At 55.8% G+C, this 19,665-nt stretch overlaps 1 protein-coding gene across 1 annotated transcript; it reads right to left on the bottom strand.

Annotated features, from left to right (window-relative positions):
* Window positions 1-234: 234 nt before the first annotated feature.
* Window positions 235-4,978, bottom strand: PERM1 (PPARGC1 and ESRR induced regulator, muscle 1). The gene is made up of 3 exons (XM_054446231.2): window positions 2,065-4,978; window positions 531-656; window positions 235-326 (listed from the first exon to the last, which is right to left on the bottom strand). The coding sequence occupies exons 1-3, from the start codon at window positions 4,337-4,339 to the stop codon at window positions 235-237; spliced, it is 2,493 nt and encodes an 830-aa protein (XP_054302206.1). The 5' UTR covers window positions 4,340-4,978.
* Between the last annotated feature and the right edge of the window lie 14,687 nt (window positions 4,979-19,665).

Genomic DNA, 19,665 nt, shown 5'->3' with positions numbered 1-19,665 from the left:
CCTGCCCTCCACCCACCCAGACTTTAGCACCTTCCCTCCCAGGCATGGGGAGTGGCCGTGGCCACTGGCTGGATCCTCAGGTGAGTCGGAGGCGAGCAGCACCAGGACACGCCCCCCTCCTGGACGCCGTAGAAGAGAAGGGTCAGAGGGCCTGGGCGAGGGCGGCACCTCCTCCTGCCCCGGGCGCCTGTGGTCGTCTCCTCATCCCGCATCTCCCTGGCCCGGGCCTGGCTCCTAGGAGCTTGGGCTGCGGCTGCGGCGCCCTTGCCCCACCTGCCGGCGGAAGTAGCGGATGGCAGAGATGGTGCCGATGTTGGCCAGCAAGACTGCAAGAGAAGCACAGGGTCTTCTGAGGGCCAGCCTGGCTGTCGGCACCGTCTGCCCACAAGACCGGTGCAGCCAGGGCCGCAGCTCAGCCTGGGGGGAGCAGGTCAGGGGTGAGCCCCGGGGCCCCCATGAACCCCTCGTCCTGCCAGCGTCCCTCGGTCTGGCTTCTAAGCGCAGCTCCCGCTGCCCCCAGGCACCCGAACCTGTCTTCCAGGCGTCTGGGGTATGCAGATCTGATGTCCTCACAGCCCAGGTGGCAAAGGCTACAAACACCAGGCACATGTCATTCTGGCTGAAGGCAAATGATGGGACAGGCCCCCGGAGCTCCCCTAGGACAGAAGCTCACCTTTAGCCCCATGGCTGCACTCAGAGATGGCCCTGCACACGCCCACCCCAGGAACCGTCTGCCCCCACCCCCACCAACCCTGGGAACCGCCTCCAACCCCCCCAACCCCGGGAACCGCCTGCTCCCCAACCCCCAACCCAGGGAACCTCCTCCCACCCCCCCAACCCCGGGAACTGCCTCCCATCCCCCCAAACCCGGGAACCGCCTCCCACCCCCCCAATCTCGGGAACCGCCTCCCACCCCCCCAACCCCGGGAACCGCCTCCCACCCCCCCAACCCCGGGAACCGCCTCCCACCCCGCCAACCCCGGGAACCGCCTCCCACCCCCCCAACCCCGGGAACCGCCTCCCACCCCCCCAACCCCGGGAACCGCCTCCCACCCCCCCAACCCCGGGAACCGCCTCCCACCCCCCACAACCCCGGGAACCGCCTCCCACCCCCCCAACCCCGGGAACCGCCTCCCACCCCCCCAACCCCGGGAACCACCTGCCCCCCCCACAACCCCGGGAACCGCCTCCCACCCCCCCAACCCCGGGAACCACCTGCCCCCCCCACAACCCCGGGAACCGCCTCCCACCCCCCCAACCCCGGGAACCGCCTCCCACCCCCACCAACCCCAGGAACCGCCTCCCACCCCCCCCAACCCCGGGAACCGCCTCCCACCCCCCCAACCCCGGGAATCACCTGCCCCCCAACAACCCTGGGAACCGCCTGCCCCACCCCCCCCAACCCCTGGAACCGCCTGCCCCACACAGGCCTGCCCTGCACACTCTTGGCCTGGGAACTGCCTGCCCCAGATACATCCATCATGGGACACATCTGTCCTAAGATACATTTGTGCTGGACATGTCTGCCCTGGACACGTCTTCCCGAGACCCCTCTGTCGTGGACACGTCTTCCCGGGAACCGCCTGCCTGGGAGGCGTCTGCTGGAGTCACATCTCCCCCGTGCTTCCTCTGCCTGAGACTTGGGTGACCTGGTTGAGTTGGGCCAGTTTGGGGGAAGCCGGTGGAGCCCCCGTTTTCTGGTCTGTAAAGCATCTCCCAGAGGAGATGAGTGTGAGATGTGCCTTGCAGAGTGCCTGACCCTGAAGGCAGCGAGGCCTGGGCGGGAACCCTGCCAGAGGCGGGCGGAGGGACACCACCGTCACATGGGCCCGAACACAGGGCAACGGCCGCGCAGAGCCAACCCCCTGAACAGCCCGGGTGCCTGACCTGGGCCGTCCCGTCTGGACTGTGTCCTGGGATGACTGGGGGCTGGTCCCCAGGCTCCCCTGCTAGCGGATGACCCGAGCCCGGCCTGCCTGTCCCCAGCGGCCCCCTCCCTGGCCAAGCTCCCTGGACAGTGTGTGCCTGGGACCTGGACGGGCTGTGGGATCCGAGAGCACGTACCTGCCCGTCTAAGAGCCAGGTGGAGCCGCTCTACCACGGCTGGCATGAGGGGGGTCCCAGGCCCCGCCCCCTGGGAGGCCGACCGGGGAGGCTCCAGGGCCTGCAGCGGGAGCGGGTCAGCCGGCCCCAGCACGCCCTCAAGCCTGTCCTCCCCGAAGAAGAAGTGTTCATAGACCTCAGGGATGGAGATGGGCACGGGGTCTCCAGGTAGGGGGGCCGGCACAGGATCAGCTCTCGGGAGCGGCTCCGGGGGCCCTCTCTGCCTCGACCTCTGGGCTCCACCGTCTGGGAAGAAGAACTCGCACATGTCTGGCCACTGGACGCCTGCCGGATCCTGACCGGCTGCTGCCGCCTCGTCGTCTTCGTCTTCCTCGATGGTGTCACAGAAGAAGAACTCGTAGGCCTCCGGGAGGTTCAGGGCAAAGCTGCTCCCGGGCCCGGCCCTCGTCACGGCAGAGGGAGGGGGGCGAGGCAGGTGCTTGAGGATCCGAGGGTGGTGGGTCCGGGGCCTGACGGCCACAGCATCCCAGGCTCCGGGCCCCCCGTGGCCCCCAGTTGCTGTCTGGGGGGCTGAGGGCCAGGCTGAGGCCTCTCCTGAGCCTGGCTTGTTGGGGCCGGGCCCAGCCACGGAGAAGCCAGGCCCAGCTACGGAGGAGCCAGGTCCAGCCACGGAGAAGCGCACTTTCTTCTTCCTGGGGACTTGGGTGAGACCCAGTGTGGGTGCCCCAGAGCAGCATCCAGGGGCCCCTGCTGAGGGCTCAGACACAACAACCTCCGTCTCCACCACATCAGGCCCAGCTCTGCAGGTGGGAGACCAGGCGGGGCCAGCGGCGTCAGCTCTGGGAACAGGTGTAGACACAAGCCCGCTGGACTCGGTCATCCTCAGCACAGCCTCCGAGACAGGTGGAGATGAAGCCACCTCTAGCTTAGCCACTGGGCCTGCTGTAGGCCAGGCCACATCTAGGCCATGTTTGGAGGCAGGTATGGACACAGCCATGTCAGGCTGCGGCTCGGAGGCAGGTGTGGACACAGCCATGTCCGTGTCCAGTTGTGGCTTGGAGATGGGTGTAGACAGAGCCACACTGGACTGAGGCTCAGAAGCTGGTGTGGACACAGCTGTGTCAGATTGCGGCTCGGAGGCAGGTGTAGACACAGCCATGTCCCTGTCAGGTTGCGGCTCGGAGGCAGGTGTAGACACAGCCATGTCCCTGTCAGGTTGTGGCTCGGAGACAGGTGTACACACAGCCATGTCCATGTCAGGTTGCGGCTCGGAGGCAGGTGTAGACACAGCCATGTCCCTGTCAGGTTGCGGCTCGGAGGCAGGTGTAGACACAGCCATGTCCATGTCAGGTTGCGGCTCAGAGGCGGGTGTACACACAGCCATGTCTGACTTAGCCCTTGAGACATCTGGGAGGGCTTCCCGGACAGTCGTGGACACTGTGTGCAGCTTGGCTCGGCGGGGGGTTCTGATTTGGTCTGTGCTTTGCTCAGTCACAGGGACAGGTGTAGACAGGCCCAAACCTGGCCCTGGTCTGTCTCCCTGCACAGGGGACCTGGGGCCAGGCTCAGGAGCTCCTGCAGGACCTGGCCCCAACTCCTCCTGCCCGGCTTTGGCCATCAGCTTTGCCATCTCAGGACTGGCCGCAGGGAGCAGCGGGGAGCCCATCCGGGCAGAAGCAGAGGCTCCTGCCTGCCCACCCCCCTTGGCACCCACAGCTCGCCTCTTCTTTCGACTGGGGCTCCGTGGTGGGGCTCCAGGGCTATCAGGGGGCCTCTGGGAGCCAGTGCTGTGGCCAGGGGACTCGGGACTCCCAGGGGGCTCACCAGGGGGCCGTGGGGCAGGGCCCTGCAGAAGCCTCTGCATCTGGTCTCCAGAAGACGCCGGACCAGGGCAGGATGAGCACTGGCCGGGAGGGCTGGCGCCGGGGTCGAGGGATGGTGGAGCTTCTGCCCGTGCGGACGTGCTGGGTGTCTGCTGACCGGTCCCCAGGGCCAGGACAGGCTCACACTGAGACCTGCTGACCGGCTGCTGTGTGGCCACATCCTCCTCCTCGCAGCCCCGCCAGCTCCGCCCTCCTGCAGCTGGCTGCCCAGTTGGGAGAGGTGGGGCCCTGGGGGGACTGCTGCCACTGCTGTCCCCTTGGTCAATGTCACTGGACAAGGGCTCGTCCCCAGAGGCCAGGCCGGCCTGCAGGAGGCCACACTCATCGGCGGTGGCTGAGAACTCGGCCCAGTCCTGGTCACTCAGCTGGACGCTGTACTGGAAATTTTCCATGTGGGGTCAGCAGAGGCACTGGAGGGCAGCAGAATGGGTCCGGTGGGGTCTCCGTGGGTTCAGGCCCCGGGCACCACCCTGCCCATGCTGACCCTGCCCCAGGAGACCTGGGAGCTCCCACCGCCTCGGGGCTCCATCTGTGCCCAGAAAGGAAGAGAACAGCGTCCGAGGGGAGGGCCGCACTTCCTTCAAACCTAGTGGTGACGATTTCCAAGTTAGAAGATCCCCAGCTCCCATGACCCTAGTTCCCAACGCACCCCAAATGATAGCTGTGTAATGATGCAGTGTTACATTCCTAGAATCAAAGATGATTTTCGACCAGTAAAGCTATAAAACCAGCCGTCCTCAGGTTTGAATGCTCATTTTCCCATCACACCTCAGCTGGGGCAGCCTCACCCCCTCCACCTTCTGCCAGAGCTGTCTTTACACGGCAAAGCACCTTTCAGGGTCCACCCAATGGGACCAGTGCCCTCGGGGGGTGGGCAGCCCTGGTCCATCCCAGTGCGCCCCAGCTGGCAGCTGGCCCCAGGAAAGGTTTACAGGGCCCAGCAGGTGCCCAGCCCTCGGTGATGACCTTCCAATCGCCTTCGCTGAGCTCACCAGGTGGTGCCGGCCAGAGCTGGCCCAAGTCAGCAGGGAGAGCCTGAGCAGGAGGTGCAGGGTGCGGTGGGTCTCTTGACCCAGCAGCCACCTCGGGCCGTCCTCGAGGTCTGCACCACGACCCAGGCCTGCCCGGCTGCCCAGGGTGCCTTCCTTTGCCTCATCTCGGAGAAGCAAGGAGACCCCAGCCGGCAGTCCGGTCTACCCCTAGAGGGGGCCGCCCTCGGCCTCAGGTCAGCCCCTCTGGACCAGGGAGTGGGAAGTCACTTTGGCGGGGACAGTCCTGAGACGGAGGCCAGGGCATGGTGGCTTCCCGCCCACTGACCTTCGCCCTCTTCTCTGGTCTCTTGAGAAGCCTCTGTGGGGGTTGCTGCCATTGGGACCCGTTGGGTCAGGAGCAAGCAGCTGACCATGTCCTACCTGGGTCCCGGCGGCCGAGCTGCGCGTCTGAGCTGCCCATCCCGGGGCAGCATGGTGCTAGGCTGGCTGCACAGGCTCCACCCCCTGTGCCAAAAATACCACGTCCCTGTGGTCACATGAGACTCGTGCCAGCCGTCAGGGTCCAGGCCACAAATAGATGGCATTTGAGGGCCCTCCAGCTACAGTACGTGAGGACGACTTCCTGGCACGGGGCCGGGCCGAGGTGGGGTCAGACACGGGCCGGAGGACGCTGACCAGCAGGCAGCACCGCTCAGTTCCCGTGCCTCCGCCACCCGCAGTGAAACCTCAGACCTGCCCTCCCTGCCACCCCTGGAATGTTCCTGGCCTGCTTCTGAGATGGCCTCTGTGTCCTGGCCAGGGCTTGTGCCTCCCTGTCCTGACCTCCGGGGCTCATGTGAGGGTGAGTGACCTGCGTAGCCACGCAGCCAGGGAGCGTCAGCGTCAGAGCCCCCACGCCCGGCTCCACTCAGCTGCACCCTCCAGGCCGTCCTGACCTTGGGGTTCATGGTGCCCATTCCCAGGCAGGTTCTGAGCCAGGGGACAAGAGGACAGGGCGAGGGACCCGACAATAAACACCCAATCAAACAGGCAGGTGAGCTCAGCTCCGATGGCAGCACGTCCTGAGAAAGAAGTAGGGAGAGGGGTGGCTGGAGGGGCCAGAGACCTCTCTAAGGAGGAGGCTTGGACCGAGAAGCTCCTGAGAGTCCAGGGCACGAGACTAGGAGACCGGGGCCTGCGCCGTGAGGGGTGGCAGTGAGAGCTGGGTGTGCAGAAAGTGCATGCCTGGTGCCACGCGATGCTTTTCCAGAAAGTAGCTGCCACGAGACCACAGGACAAGGCGTCCCGCCACCCAGGGCCAGCCTGACTTGAGCTTTCACAAGTGAAATCGCACCCTGCATCCCTTTTTCTGCGTCTGTGTCCTCGGGCCCACGCCGCGCTCTGGAGACAGCTGCCATGAGGGCTGCGGGCAACTGCCTGGGCGGGCGAGGTTGTCCCGCGTGAACGTGCCACGCGGCTGTGCCGTTTCCCGTGGGTTGTTTCCAGTTTGCAGCTACCACACACGGTGCGGCTGTGAATATCTGGGAACATTCCTTTCAGCAAACCTCTCGCATTTCCAGGACGCGTGGGGTCAGCGTCAGAAGGTGCCGCCCCGTTCCCCAGGTGGCTGCGTGGCCGTGCTCCAGGCTGGAGTTTCGCAGGAGCTGTGCATCTGCTTCTGTGCGGCGCCTCTCGGCTACAGCCGCCTCCCTGTGCCTCCTCCCTGTGGGTCTGTAGGAGTCGTTATGTATTCTGCACGAGCTCTTCATTGAACTCTTGTACTGGGGAATCTTCTCCCTCTCTGCCTCCTCTTTCCACCCTCGTAACGGTACCTTTGTTTGCTTGTTTGTTTGAGACGGAGTTTCACTTTTGTCGCCCAAGCTGATGGGCAATGGCAAAATCTCAACTCACTGCAGCCTCTGCCTCCCAGGTTGAAGAGATTCTCCTGCCTCAGCCTCCTAAGTAGCTGGGATTACAGGCACCTGCCACCACGCCCGGCTAGTTTTGTATTTTTAGTAGAGACCGGGTTTCTCCATGTTTCCCAGGCTGCTCTCAAACTCCTGACCTCAGGTGTGAGCCACCGCGCCCAGCCTATTCCTTCATTTAAAAAAAAACTTCATTGTGTCACCTTTCACGCTCGGCTCTGCCACACACTTGGCATTGAGTTTTGTGAGAGCTGGGAGGTGGGGGGCACGGGACTCCTGTCTTCACGTGGACGCTCAGCTGGCCCAGCACCACATCCCACGTGGCATCCAGGCCCCACGTGGACAATCACGAGGTGAGGAGGCTTTGGGGCTTGGGACAGGAGAGGCAGGGAGGCCGACAGCAAGGCTGTGGCCAGGGAGCTGTGCCAGGAGGTCTAGGGTGGCGGAGGGAGGGGCCCTACCCTGAGGCCTTTTCACGACAAGCTGTCACTGGAGTTGGCCTGAGGCTTCAGGGGAAGCCCTTCCCTGTATCCAGCCCAGTCATGACCCTTCCTGGTGGGAGGGCGGCTCTAGGATGAGGAGTCGTCAGGGACCCCTGCGCTTCAGGCAGCAGCACCCCTCAGTCCAGGAAGGAAGAATAACCCAGTTCTACGGTGGAGGCAGAGACCAGACCCGGGCCTGGGGGGCAAGTGGGGGTCGGGCAGGGTCCCCGGGAGGATGGGGACGTGCTGTGCCACCAGAGGGCACCGGGACACCACTGCGCAGCGGACGCAGTCGGCTCAGCGGCTGCTGCGCTGGTCGGGGGGCGCCAGGTCCTGCCCCTCCTGGGGAGGGCGGGGGGTGAGAAGGACGATTCTTGGGGGCGTTGCTAGGCTCCCTTTCCTGAAGCCGTGTGGCCCAGGTGAAAGTCCTGGACCTGGAGATAGTCGGGGAGCTGATTCCATGAGCAACCATCGCGGGCCGGGCGCAGCCTCAAACAATGTACACAGCTGCGCAATTATTTTTCTTTCTTTTTTCCTCCTTTTTTTTTTGAGATGGCGTTTCACTCTGTCGCCCACACTGGAGTGCAGTGGCGCAATCCCAGCTCACTGCAGCCTCCACCTCCCAGGCTCAAGTGATCCTCCAGCCTCAGCCTTCCGAGTAACCAGGATCACAGGCACCAGCGCCAAGCCGGGCCTCCTTTTCATTTTTTATAGCTTTATTGAAGTATAATTAACACGTAATACACTTCAAGTATTTATTTATTTAACTATCTATCATTTGAGACGGAGTCTCACTCTGTCACCCAGGCTGGATGGAATGCAGCGGCTCCATCTCGGCTCGCTATAATCTCCACCTCTGGGGTTCGCGCCATTCTCCTGCCTCAGCCTCCTGAGCAGCTGGGACCACAGGCGCCCACCACCATGTCCAGATAATTTTTGTATTTTTAGTAGAGATGGGGTTTCGCCATCTTGGTCAGGCTGGTCTCGAACTCCTGATCTCAACTGATCTGCCCGCCTTGGCCTCCCAAAGTGCTGGAATGACAGGCGTGAGCCGCTGCACTCAGCCTGCAAGTATTTAAAGTGTGCGCTTTGCTAGGTTTGGACACGTATACCCCTGGGAGCCACCACAAACGTCTCCAACACTCCCAAACGTTCCTTCGGCCCCTTGGTGATTCTTTCCCTCTCCACACTCAGGCAACCCCGAATCCGCTGTCCCTGCAGAGTAAGTTGCATTGGCTAGAATCTTCCGCTGGGCCCTTCTTTGTACAGGACAGAAGCGAACAACACGCCATTGGCTAGAATCTTCCGCTGGGCCCTTCTTTGTGTAGGACAGAAGAGTACAACACGCCTGTCCTCTGTGACAGCGTTTCTTAGAGATTCACCCACACTGTGGTATATGTCAATTGTTGCTTTTTATACAAAGTGTTCCATTGTTGGATACACTACAGTTTCTGTATCCATTCCTCTCTTGATGGACATTTGGGTTATTTCTAGTTTGGGGCTATCACAGATAAAACTGCTACGAACATTTGTGTACAAGTGTTTGTACTGTGAAAGAAAGTGAATCTTGGGACCACCCAAGTCACTGAGTCAAACGGAAAAGTCAAGCTGGCAACTGCTTAGGGCCCACCTGCCTCCCGCTCTATTCTTTAAAAAGACAGCTACTAAGATTTAAATAATAAAAAAGCTGCCTACCTCCCTCAGGATGTGTCCACAGGGAAATTCCTTGCAGACACAGAAGGGACAGAATTCAAAGTCGTTCCTCTGCTTGCTGAGATGAGTGAACATCTAATCAGAAACTCAAAAGAATGCGAACCTTTGTTTTATCACCTGTGACCTGGAAGCCTTCTCCCCTCTTCAAATTGTCTCGCCTCTTGGGACTGAACCAATGTACATCTTACACCTATTATTGAAGTCTCGTGTCTTCCTAAAATGTAGAAAACCCAGCTGTACCCCAACCACCTCGGGCACAGGTCGTCAGGACCTCCTGAGGCCGTGTCATGGGCACGTCCTTAACCTTTAACCTTAGCAAAATCAACTCTCTTTTTTTTTTTTTTTTTGAGACGGAGTCTTGCTCTGTCGCCCAGGCTGGAGTGCAGTGGCGCAATCTCCACTCACTGCAAGCTCCGCCTCCCGGGTTCATGCCATTCTCCTGCTTCAGCCTCCCCAGTAGCTGGGACCACAGGTGCCCGCCACCACGCCCGGCTAATTTTTTTGTATTTTTAGTAGAGACGGGGTTTCACCGTGTTAGCCGGGATGGTCTTGATATCTCCTGACCTCGCGATCCGCTCGCCTCGGCCTCCCAAAGTGCTGGGATTACAGGTGTGAGCCACCGTGCCCGTCCCAGCAAAATCAACTTTCTAAATGGATTCAGACCTGTCTCAGATACTTGGGGTTGACCGTGTGGACATGTGCTTTCATTTCTCTTGGGTACATACTCGGAACTGGAGTGGCTAGGTCATATGATAAGTATATGTTTAACTTTTTGAGAAACTGCCAGACCGTCTTCCAGTGTGGTTGTACAATTATTTATTCCCACTAGAGGTTCCAGGCTCTGTGTCCTTGCACACATTCAGCACGGGACAGCTTTGTAATTCAGTCATTCCAGTAGGCGCTCATTCTGGTTTTAATTTGCATTTCCTTAATGATGAACAACACTGGGCATCTTCTCACGTGTGCATTTGTTATCCATGTATCTTCTTTGGTAAAAAGACTGATCAAATATTTTGTCCATTTTATTTTATTTGAGACAGAGCCTCACTCTGTTGCCCAGGCTGGAGTGAAGTGGTGAGATCTTGGCTCACTGCAACTTCCAGCCCCCCGAGTTCAAGCAATTGTCCCACCTCAGCCTCCCGAGTAGCTGGGATTACAGGTGCCTGACACTACACCTGGCTAATTTTTGTATTTTTAGTAAGGACAGGGTTTCACCATGTTGGCCAGGCTGGTCTCAAACTCCTGACCTCAAGTGATCTGCCTGCCTTGGCCTCCAAAAGTGCTGGGATTACAGGTGTGACCCACTGTGATTAGCCTATTTTGTCCATTTTAAAAATTAGGTTGTGGCCTGGTGTGGTGGCTCACACCTGTAATCCCAGCAATTTGGGAGGCTGAGGCAGTCGGATTACTCAAGACCAGGAGTGTGAGACCTGCCAGGGCAACATGGCAAAACCCTGTCTCTACAAAAAATTAAATTAGAAATAAAAATTAGGTTGTTTTCTTATTTTTGAGTTTGCAGAATTCTTTCTTTCTTTTTTTTTTTTTTTTTTTTTTTGAGAGTTTGACTCTTGTCACCCAGGCTGGAGTGCACTGGCACGATCTCAGCTCACAGCAACCTCCACCTCCCAGGTTCAAGCAATTCTCCTGCCTCAGCCTCCTGAGTAGCTGGGATTACAGGTGCGTGCCACCACACCCTCCAGCTAATTTTTTGTATTTTTAATAGAAACAAGTTTCACCATGTTAGCCAGGCTGGTCTCAAACTCCTGACCTGAGGTGATCCACCCACCTCAGCCTCCCAAAGTGCTGGGATTACAGGCATGAGCCACTGCACCCGGCCCAGAATTCTTTACATATTCTGCATGTAAGTCTTTTATCAGATATGTGATTTATTTTCTTCCAGCCTGTGGTTTGTCTTTTCTTTTTTTTTTTTGAGACGGCATCTTGCTCTGTTGCCCAGGCTGGAGTGCAGTGGCATGATCTCAGCTCACTGCAACCTCTGCCTCCCGGGTTAAAGTGATTCTCCTACCTCAGCCTTCTGACTAGCTGAGACTACAGGCACCCACCACCACACCCGGATAATTTTTGTATTTTTAATAGAGACAGGGTTTCGCCACGTTGGCCAGGCTGGTCTCCAACTCCTGACCTCAGGTGATCCGCCCACCTCAGCCTCCCAAAGTGCTGGGATTACAGGCCTGAGCCACTGTGCCTAGCCTTTTCATGTTTTAACACTGTCTCTTGAAAAAGAGTTCATGCTTAACAATGAGGATACACAGAATTTTTTTAAAAAAGAGAAGTTCTTCCTTTTAATGAAGTCTAATTTGCCCATTTTTCTTGATGTGTTATTCTTTTGGTGTTGTATCTAAGAAATCGTTGCCTAAAGGTCACAAAGATTTTTAAAGTTTTCTCCAAAAAGTTTTATGGTTAGATTTTGCATTTAGGGCTATGATCTATTTTTAGTTAATTTGTGTATATGATGTGAGGTAAGAATCCATTAATTTATTTGCATATGGATATCCAATTGTTTTTGAACCACTGTTGAAAAGACTCTCCTGGCCAGGCACGGTGACTCAAGCCTGTAATCCCAGTACTTTGGGAGGCCGGGGTGGGTGGATCATGAGGTCAGGAGTTGGAGACCAGCCTGGCCAACATGGTGAAACCCTGTCTCTACTAAAAATACAAGAATTAGCCGGGCGTGGTGGCATGCGCCTGTAATCTCAGCTACTCAGGAGGCTGAGGCAGAAGAATTGCTTGAATCCAGGAGGCGGAGGTTGCAGTGAGCTGAGATCGCGCCATTGCACTCCAGCCTGGGTAGCAGAGGGAGACTCCATCTCAAAAAAAGAAAGAAAAAAAAAGAAAAAAGAAAAGACTCTCCTTTCTCTACTGAATTGTCTTTGTCAAAAGCAGCTGACCATCCATCCATGGGATGGCCCATTTCTGGAGTTCAGGGTTGATTGTTTCTGGAGTTCAGGGTTGACTGTTTCTGGAGTTCTGGGCTGATTGTTTCTGGAGTTCTGGGTTATTTCTGGAGTTTGGGGTTGATTGTTTCTGGAGTTCTGGGTTGATTGTTTCTGGAGTTCAGGGTTGATTTTTTCTGGAGTTCTGGGTTGATTGTTTCTGGAGTTCAGGGTTGATTTTTTCTGGAGTTCAGGGCTGATTTTTTCTGGAGTTCAGGGTTGATTGTTTCTGGAGTTCTGGGTTGATTGTTTCTGGAGTTTGGGGTTTTTTCTGGGGTTCAGCGTTGATTGTTTCTGGAGTTCTGGGTTGATTTTTTCTGGAGTTCTGGGTTGATTGTTTCTGGAGTTCTGGGTTGATTTTTTCTGGAGTTCAGGGTTGATTGTTTCTGGAATTCGGGGTTGATTGTTTCTGCAGTTCTGGGTTGACTGTGGAGTTCAGGGTTGATCGTTTTCTGAAGTTCGGGGTTGATTGTGTTTGGAATTCTGGGTAATTTCCTTGTCAATATATATTTTGCCAACATTTCCTCCCATATGTGATGTCTTTTCACTTTTTGATAATGCCATTTGAAACATAAGTTTTAAATTCTGATGATGTCTAATTTATCTATTTTTTTCTTTGGTCACTTATGCTTCTGGTATCTGTTTTAGTCTATTTTGTGCTGCCCTAATAGGATATCTGAGACTGGGTAATTTATAATGAACAGAAATTTATTTCTCACAGTTCTGGAGGCTGGGAAATCCAGATGAAGGTTCTGTCGTCTGATGAGCTCCTTCCTGCTGTGTCATCCCTGGACAAAGAAGACAGAGCGGGAGAGCAGGAGGGGCTGGACCCCCCTTCCATGAGGAACCTACTCCCATGATAACAGCGTTCATCTCTTCCTGAGGGCAGAGCCTCCATAAGCTAAACACCTCTTAAAGGTCCCACCTCCCAACACTTCCACATGGGGGATCAAGCTCCCAGCACATGAGCTTTTGGGGCCACATCCAAACTACAGCAGCATCCTACCTAAGAAGGTTTTTGCCCAAGGTCTTTCCAAACCCAAGATCATAACAATTTACTGCTACATTTTCTTCTAAAAGTTTTATAGTTTTAACTCTTATGTCTGTCATCCATTCTGTTTTGTTTTGTTTTGTTTTGTTCCTGTTTTTGTTTTTTTGAGACAGAGTCTCACTCTGTCACCCAGGCTGGAGTGAAATGGCATGATCTCGACTCACTGCAACTTCCGCCTCCCGGGTTCAAGCGATTCTCCTGCCTCACCCTTCCGAGTAGCTGGGATTACAGCCGCCCGCCACCATGCCCGGCTAACTTTTTGTATTTTTAGTAGAGATAGGATTTCACCATGTTGGCCAGGCTGGTCTCAAACTCCTGACCTCAAGTGATCTGCCCACCTCAGCCTCCCAAAGTGCTGGGATTACAGGCGTGAGCCACTGTACCCAGCCTTTTTTTTGTTTTCAGACAAAGTTTCGCTCTTGTCACCCAGGCTGGAGTGCAATGGCACAATCTCAGCTCACTGCAACCTCTGCCTCCCAGATTCAAGCAATTCTCCTGCCTCAGCCTCCCGAGTAGCTGGGACTACAGGCACCTGCCACCACGCTGGCTAATTTTTGTATTTGTAGTAGAGACGGGGTTTCACCATCCTGGCCAGGCTGGTCTCGAACTCCTGACCTCAGGCGATCTGGCGTGAGCCACCATGCCCGGCCTGTCATTCATTTTGAGTTCACTGTGTGTGTGATGTGAATAAGGCGAGCAGCTTCCCTCACATGGATGTGGATGTTCCGGTGTCTCAGCACCATTTGTTAAAGACGATTCTTTCCTCCATTGAATTGTCTTGGCACCCATATTGAAAATCAGTTGACTGTAGGCCGGGCACAGTGGCTCAAGCCTGTAGTCCCAACACTTTGGGACGCCAAGGCAGGAGGATCACTTGAGGTCAGGAGTTCGAGACCAGCCTGGCCAACATAGTGAAACCCTGTCTCTACTAAAAATACACAAATTAGCCAGGCGTGGTGGCACGTGCCTGTAATCCCAGCTACTTGGGAGGCTGAGGCAGGAGAATCGCTTGAGCCCGGGAAGCAGAGGTTGCGGTGACCCGAGATTGCGCCACTGCCCTCCCAAGACTCCATCTCAAAAAAACGAGTTTCATTTTTATATTGTTCGTTGCCAGTGTGAAGAAACACAATTGATTTTTGAAATATTGGTCCTGTGCCCTCCAAGAATTTTATACCTTGCTGTACCTGTTTATTAGTTCTAATAACTTTTTTAGTGGCTTCCTTCGGATTTTCTATATATGAGATCATGTCATCTGAAAAGTTTCACATCATTTTCTTTTTTTTTGAGACAAGGTCTCACTCTGTCACCCAGGATGGAATGCAGTGGTGTAATCTCTGCTCACTGCAACCTCTGCCTCCTGGGCCTAAGCAATCGTCCCACCTCAGCCTGCAGAGTAGCTGGGGCTGCAGGTGCACACCACTATGCCTGGCTGATTTTTGCATTTTTTTCCTTTTCTTGGTAGAGACAGGGTCTCACTATGTTGCTCAGGCTTGTCTTGAACTCTTGGGCTCAAGCGATCCTCCCGCCTTGGCCTCCCAAAGTGCTGGGACCACGTGAAGGTGTGAGCCACTGTGCCTGGCCCTGGATGCCTTTTATTTCATTTTTATTTTCTTTTTTCTTTTTTTTTTTTTTTTTGAGATGGAGTTTCATTCTTGTTGCCCAGGCTGGAGTGCAATGGCGCATTCTCAGCTCACTGCAACCTCCACCTCCCAGGTTCAAGTGATTCTCCTGCCTCAGCCTCCCGAGTAGCTGGGATTACAGGCGCCCACCACCATGGCAGACTAATTTTGTATTTTTAGTAGAGATGGGGTTTCTCCATGGTGGCCAGGCTGGTCTCGAACTCCCAACCTCAGGTGATCCTCCTGCCTCAGCCTCCCACAGTGCTGGGATTACAGGCGTGAGCTGCCGTGCCCGGCCTGCCTCAGCCTCCCACAGTGCTGGGATTACAGGTGTGAGCCACTGCGCCTGGCCTCTTTTATTTCATTTTCTTTCCTAATTGCTCTGGCAGGAACTTCCTAGAATGTCAGAAGTAAAAGGCAGGAGTGAGCATTGCTGTTTTATCACGGCATTTTGTCGACGTGATTATGATGCTCCGGGAGTCTCCGTCCAGGTTCTTGTGCTGAGAGGCTCCTTGGATCAGTGGGTTTATGGTTCCCGTCAAGCTTGGAAAAACTCCAGTCGTTATTTCTTCAGCTGTTTTACCTTCTTCCCCTCTTCTGGGACCAACTCCAATTAAACATATGTTAGGCCACTCAGCATTGTCTCACCGCTCACCATTCTATTTCTCTGTTTTTTAGTTTAGTTTTTTTTTTTTTTTTTTTTTTTTTTTTTTGAGACGGAGTCTTGCTCTGTCACCCAGGCTGGAGTGCAGTGGCGCGATCCCGGCTTACTGCAAGCTCCGCCTCCTGGATTCAGGCAATTCTCTGCCTCAGCCTCCCAAGTAGCTGAGATTACAGGTGCCTGCCACCACGACTGGCTAATTTATTTTTTTTTTTTGTATTTTTTGTAGAGACAGGGTTTCACCGTGTTGGCCAGGCTGGTCTTGAACTCCTGACCTCGTGATCCACCCACCCCGGCCTCCCAAAGTGCTGGGATTACAGGCGTGAGCCACCGTGCCCGGCCTCTCTGTTTTTTAAAATCTGTTTTATTTTAAATAGTTTTATTGTTATAGTTTTGAGTTGACTACTGTCTTCCTTTCCAGTGTCTAACCTGTTGGTACTTCCACCCAGTGTATTTCTCAAATCACACATCATAATTTTCATCTCTAGAAGTTCCCCGTTGGGATTTTCATACCTTCAAAGTCCCTAACACATTCGATATTTCCTCTAGCTTCCACTTTTCTAGTTTATTTCTGTTTTTGTTTAGAGATGAGATCTCGCTTTGTTGCCCAGGCTGGCCTTGGCATCTTGAGTAGCTGGGACTACAGGCACACACAGCCACGCCTGGAATAGCTTCCTGAATATCTGGAGTAAGTTGTAGCAAGGGCTTTCATATCCTTGTCTATGAATTCTATCATCTCTAACATTGCTAGAATCTTCCTGTCCATGTGGGGAGGGTCCCTGTGTCCATCGTCTGGGGAGGGTCCCTGTGTCTGTCACCTGGGGAGGGTCCCTGTGTCTGTCATCTGGGGAGGGTCCCTGTGTCCGTCATCTGGGGAGGGTCCCTGTGTCGACCATCTGGGGAGGGTCCCTGTGTCCGTCATCTGGGGAGGGTCCCTGTGTCCGTCATCTGGGGAGGGTCCCTGTGTCGACCATCTGGGGAGGGTCCCTGTGTCCGTCATCTGGGGAGGGTCCCTGTGTCTGTCATCTGGGGAGGGTCCCTGTGTCCGTCATCTGGGGAGGGTCCCTGTGTCCGTCATCTGGGGAGGGTCCCTGTGTCGACCATCTGGGGAGGGTCCCTGTGTCCATCATCTGGGGAGGGTCCCTGTGTCCGTCATCTGGGGAGGGTCCCTGTGTCGACCATCTGGGGAGGGTCCCTGTGTCCGTCATCTGGGGAGGGTCCCTGTGTCCGTCATCTGGGGAGGGTCCCTGTGTCGACCATCTGGGGAGGGTCCCTGTGTCCGTCATCTGGGGAGGGTCCCTGTGTCGACCATCTGGGGAGGGCCCCTGTGTCCGTCATCTGGGGAGGGCCCCTGTGTCCGTCATCTGGGGAGGGCCCCTGTGTCCGTCATCTGGGGAGGGCCCCTGTGTCCGTCATCTGGGGAGGGTCCCTGTGTCCGTCATCTGGGGAGGGTCCCTGTGTCGACCATCTGGGGAGGGTCCCTGTGTCCGTCATCTGGGGAGGGTCCCTGTGTCCGTCATCTGGGGAGGGTCCCTGTGTCCGTCATCTGGGGAGGGTCCCTGTGTCCGTCATCTGGGGAGGGTCCCTGTGTCCGTCATCTGGGGAGGGTCCCTGTGTCCGTCATCTGGGGAGGGTCCCTGTGTCCGTCATCTGGGGAGGGCCCCTGTGTCCGTCATCTGGGGAGCGTCCTTGCCTGAGTGCCAGGAAGGGGGGACACTCTCACTGTAACATCAGCTGAGATCCTTCATGCTTTCATTGCTGCCCCCACATGGAGATGGCATTTGCCCCAAGGATTTCTGTCAAGCAGGTGACAGCCTTCTGCCTGCAACCTGCTTGGTAACATTAAGCCCCTGGCTTGGTCAGGAAAAGTCCAGCCAAAATCTCACATAGTAGATTCATGGGCCATCTCCTGGAGTGCTGCTTTCACCCCTTCCCCAACAAACCAGCTTCCTGGGGACATGCTGATGGAGCTTCCTCTTTTCCTAAAGCCGAACTGGAGAAACAGAAGGTGCACAACGACATGATGTCTTGGTCCCCAGGCGTCTCCGCCGACAGCTCGCGCCTCCTCCCGGTGCATGTGAAGGAGGAAGTTTGGCCAGAGCCAGCAGAGCGCGTCCCTGACCGGGGCTGGGAGGGCCAAGACCAAGGGTGCCACTGGGCCTGGGGCTTAAGAGGCCATGGTTGGGGGGGATCGGCAGCTGGAGGGTCCTATGCTGGAGCACTGCCAGCCCTGCCATCTGGTGTCTTTGGCACACGCCACAGTCAGTGATATGGTTTGGATCTGTGTCCCCACCCAAATCTCATGCCGAACTCCCCACCCAAATCTCATGCCGAACTCCCCACCCAAATCTCATGCCGAACTCCCCACCCAAATCTCATGCCGAACTCCCCACCCAAATCTCATGCCGAACTCCCCACCCAAATCTCACGTGGAACTGTAATCCCCAGTGTTGGAGGTGGGGCCTGGTGGGAGGTATAGACCATGGGGGCGGGTTTCTCATGAATGGTTTAGCACCATCCCCCCGCCGTGGTACAGTCCTTGGGTTAGTAAGTGAGCTCGCAGAAGATCTGGTGTTTAAAAGTAGGTGGCGCCGCACCCCCCACCCCCACCCCGTCTAGCTCCTGCTCTGGCCATGTGACCTGCCTGCTCCCTCTTCTCCTTCTGCCAGGATTGGAAGTTTCCTGGGGTCTCCCCAAAAGCTGAGCAGGGCCAGACACGGTGGCTCACGCCTGTAATCCCAACACTTTGGGAGGCCGAGGTGGGTGGATTGCTTGAAGTCAGGAGTTCAAGACCAGCCTGAACAACATGGTGAAACCCCATTTCTACTAAAAATACAAAAATTAGCCTAGAGTGGTGGCGCATGCCTGTAATCCCAGCTACTCGGAAGGCTGAGGCAAGAGAATTGCTGAACCCAGGAGGCAGAAGTTGCAGTGAGCTGAGATCATGCCACTGCACTCCAGCCTGAGTAACAGAGCAAGACTGTCTAAAAAAAAAAAAAAAAGCTGAGCAGGTGCCAGCACCATGCTATCTGTGCAGCCTGCAGAAACACAAGCCAATTGAGCCTCTTTTCTGTCCCCCAGGCTGAAGTGCAGTGGCAAGATCTCTGCTCTCACTGCAGCCTCCGCCTCCTGGGATCAAGCAATTATCCTGCCTCAGCCTTCCAAGTAGCTGGGACTACAAGCACCGCCACCACACCCAGCTAATTTTTGTATTTTTAGTAGAAACGGGGTCTCACCATGGTGGCCAGGCTGGTCTTGCACTCCTGACCTCAGGTGATCCGCCCGCCTCAGCCTCCCAAAGTGCTGGGATCCCATGTGTGAGCCACTGTGCCCGGCCTACAGGCAACTGATTTTTCAACACAGGTGCCAAGACAATTCGATGGAGGAAAGAATGGTCTTTAACAAATCACACCACTGCACTCCAGCCTGGGCAACACAGCGAGACTCCATCTCAAAAAAAAAGCAACTGACAAATAGAAGAAGAGTGAGCTGTGGGACAACTTCAACTGATATACATGTAACTGGAGTCAGTCCCAGAAGAGGAAAGCTGCCCCAGCTCCGCCTGTCCCTACCCCCAGGGTCCCCCACACCCGTTGCCCTGTCCAGGTCAGAGTGAGCCCAATGGCTCAGATGCCACTGCCTTCCTCTGCTCACCACCTTCCTCTCTCCACGCTCCATGCTGAGCTTACAGGCTGACTGTAAGTTCATTCTCACATTGCTATAAAGAAACGCCTGAGAGTAGGCGGGGTGCGGTGACTCAAGCCTGTAATCCCAGCACTTTGGGAGGCCAAGACAGGCAGATCACTTGAGGTCAGAAGTTCTAGGCCAGCCTAGCTTCAACAAGGTGAAACCCCGTCTCTACTAAAAATACAAAAATTAGCCAGGCATGATGGTGGGTGCCTGTAATCCCAGCTACTCGGGAGTCTGAGGCAGAAGAATTGCTTGAACCCGGGAGACGGAGGTTGCAGTGAGCCGAGATTGTGCCACTGCACTCCAGCCTGGGTGACAGAGACTCTGTCTAAACAAAACAAAACCCAACCTAACAAAGAAAACCTTACTACAAAGCTACAGTCATCAAGAAGGCAGTGCGATTGATAATAGAACAAGGATAGATGTATAGATCGCTGGAAAAGAATTGAGGGTTCAGAAATAGGTCCTCACATTTACAGTCAACTGATTTTCTTTTCTTTTTTTTTCTGAGACAGGGTCTCACTCTCAGCCCGTCACCTTGGCAGGACACTACTGACTCTGCAGACCACTGGACCCTCAGGACACTGAGGCATGAATGCCAGGAGGGGCCAGTGGGACATCAGGGAGGCTGCCACCCCAGGGCCCTTGCCCT

This window comes from Pongo pygmaeus, chromosome 1 (assembly GCF_028885625.2).
Source record: "Pongo pygmaeus isolate AG05252 chromosome 1, NHGRI_mPonPyg2-v2.0_pri, whole genome shotgun sequence".
NCBI lineage: Eukaryota > Metazoa > Chordata > Mammalia > Primates > Hominidae > Pongo > Pongo pygmaeus.
The sequence above is the reverse complement of the archived record's forward strand: the minus strand, read 5'-3'. Positions and strand labels throughout refer to the sequence as shown.

Coding starts and splice junctions, on each gene's coding strand:
- PERM1 (XM_054446231.2), bottom strand. CDS start 4,339: ATGGAAAATTTCCAGTACAGCGTCCAGCTGAGTGACCAGGACTGGGCC. Junction 657..2,064: donor CCTGGCTCTTAGACGGGCAG/GTACGTGCTCTC, acceptor CTTCTGTCCTAG/GGGAGCTCCGGGGGCCTGTC. Junction 327..530: donor CCCAGACGCCTGGAAGACAG/GTTCGGGTGCCT, acceptor CTTCTCTTGCAG/TCTTGCTGGCCAACATCGGC.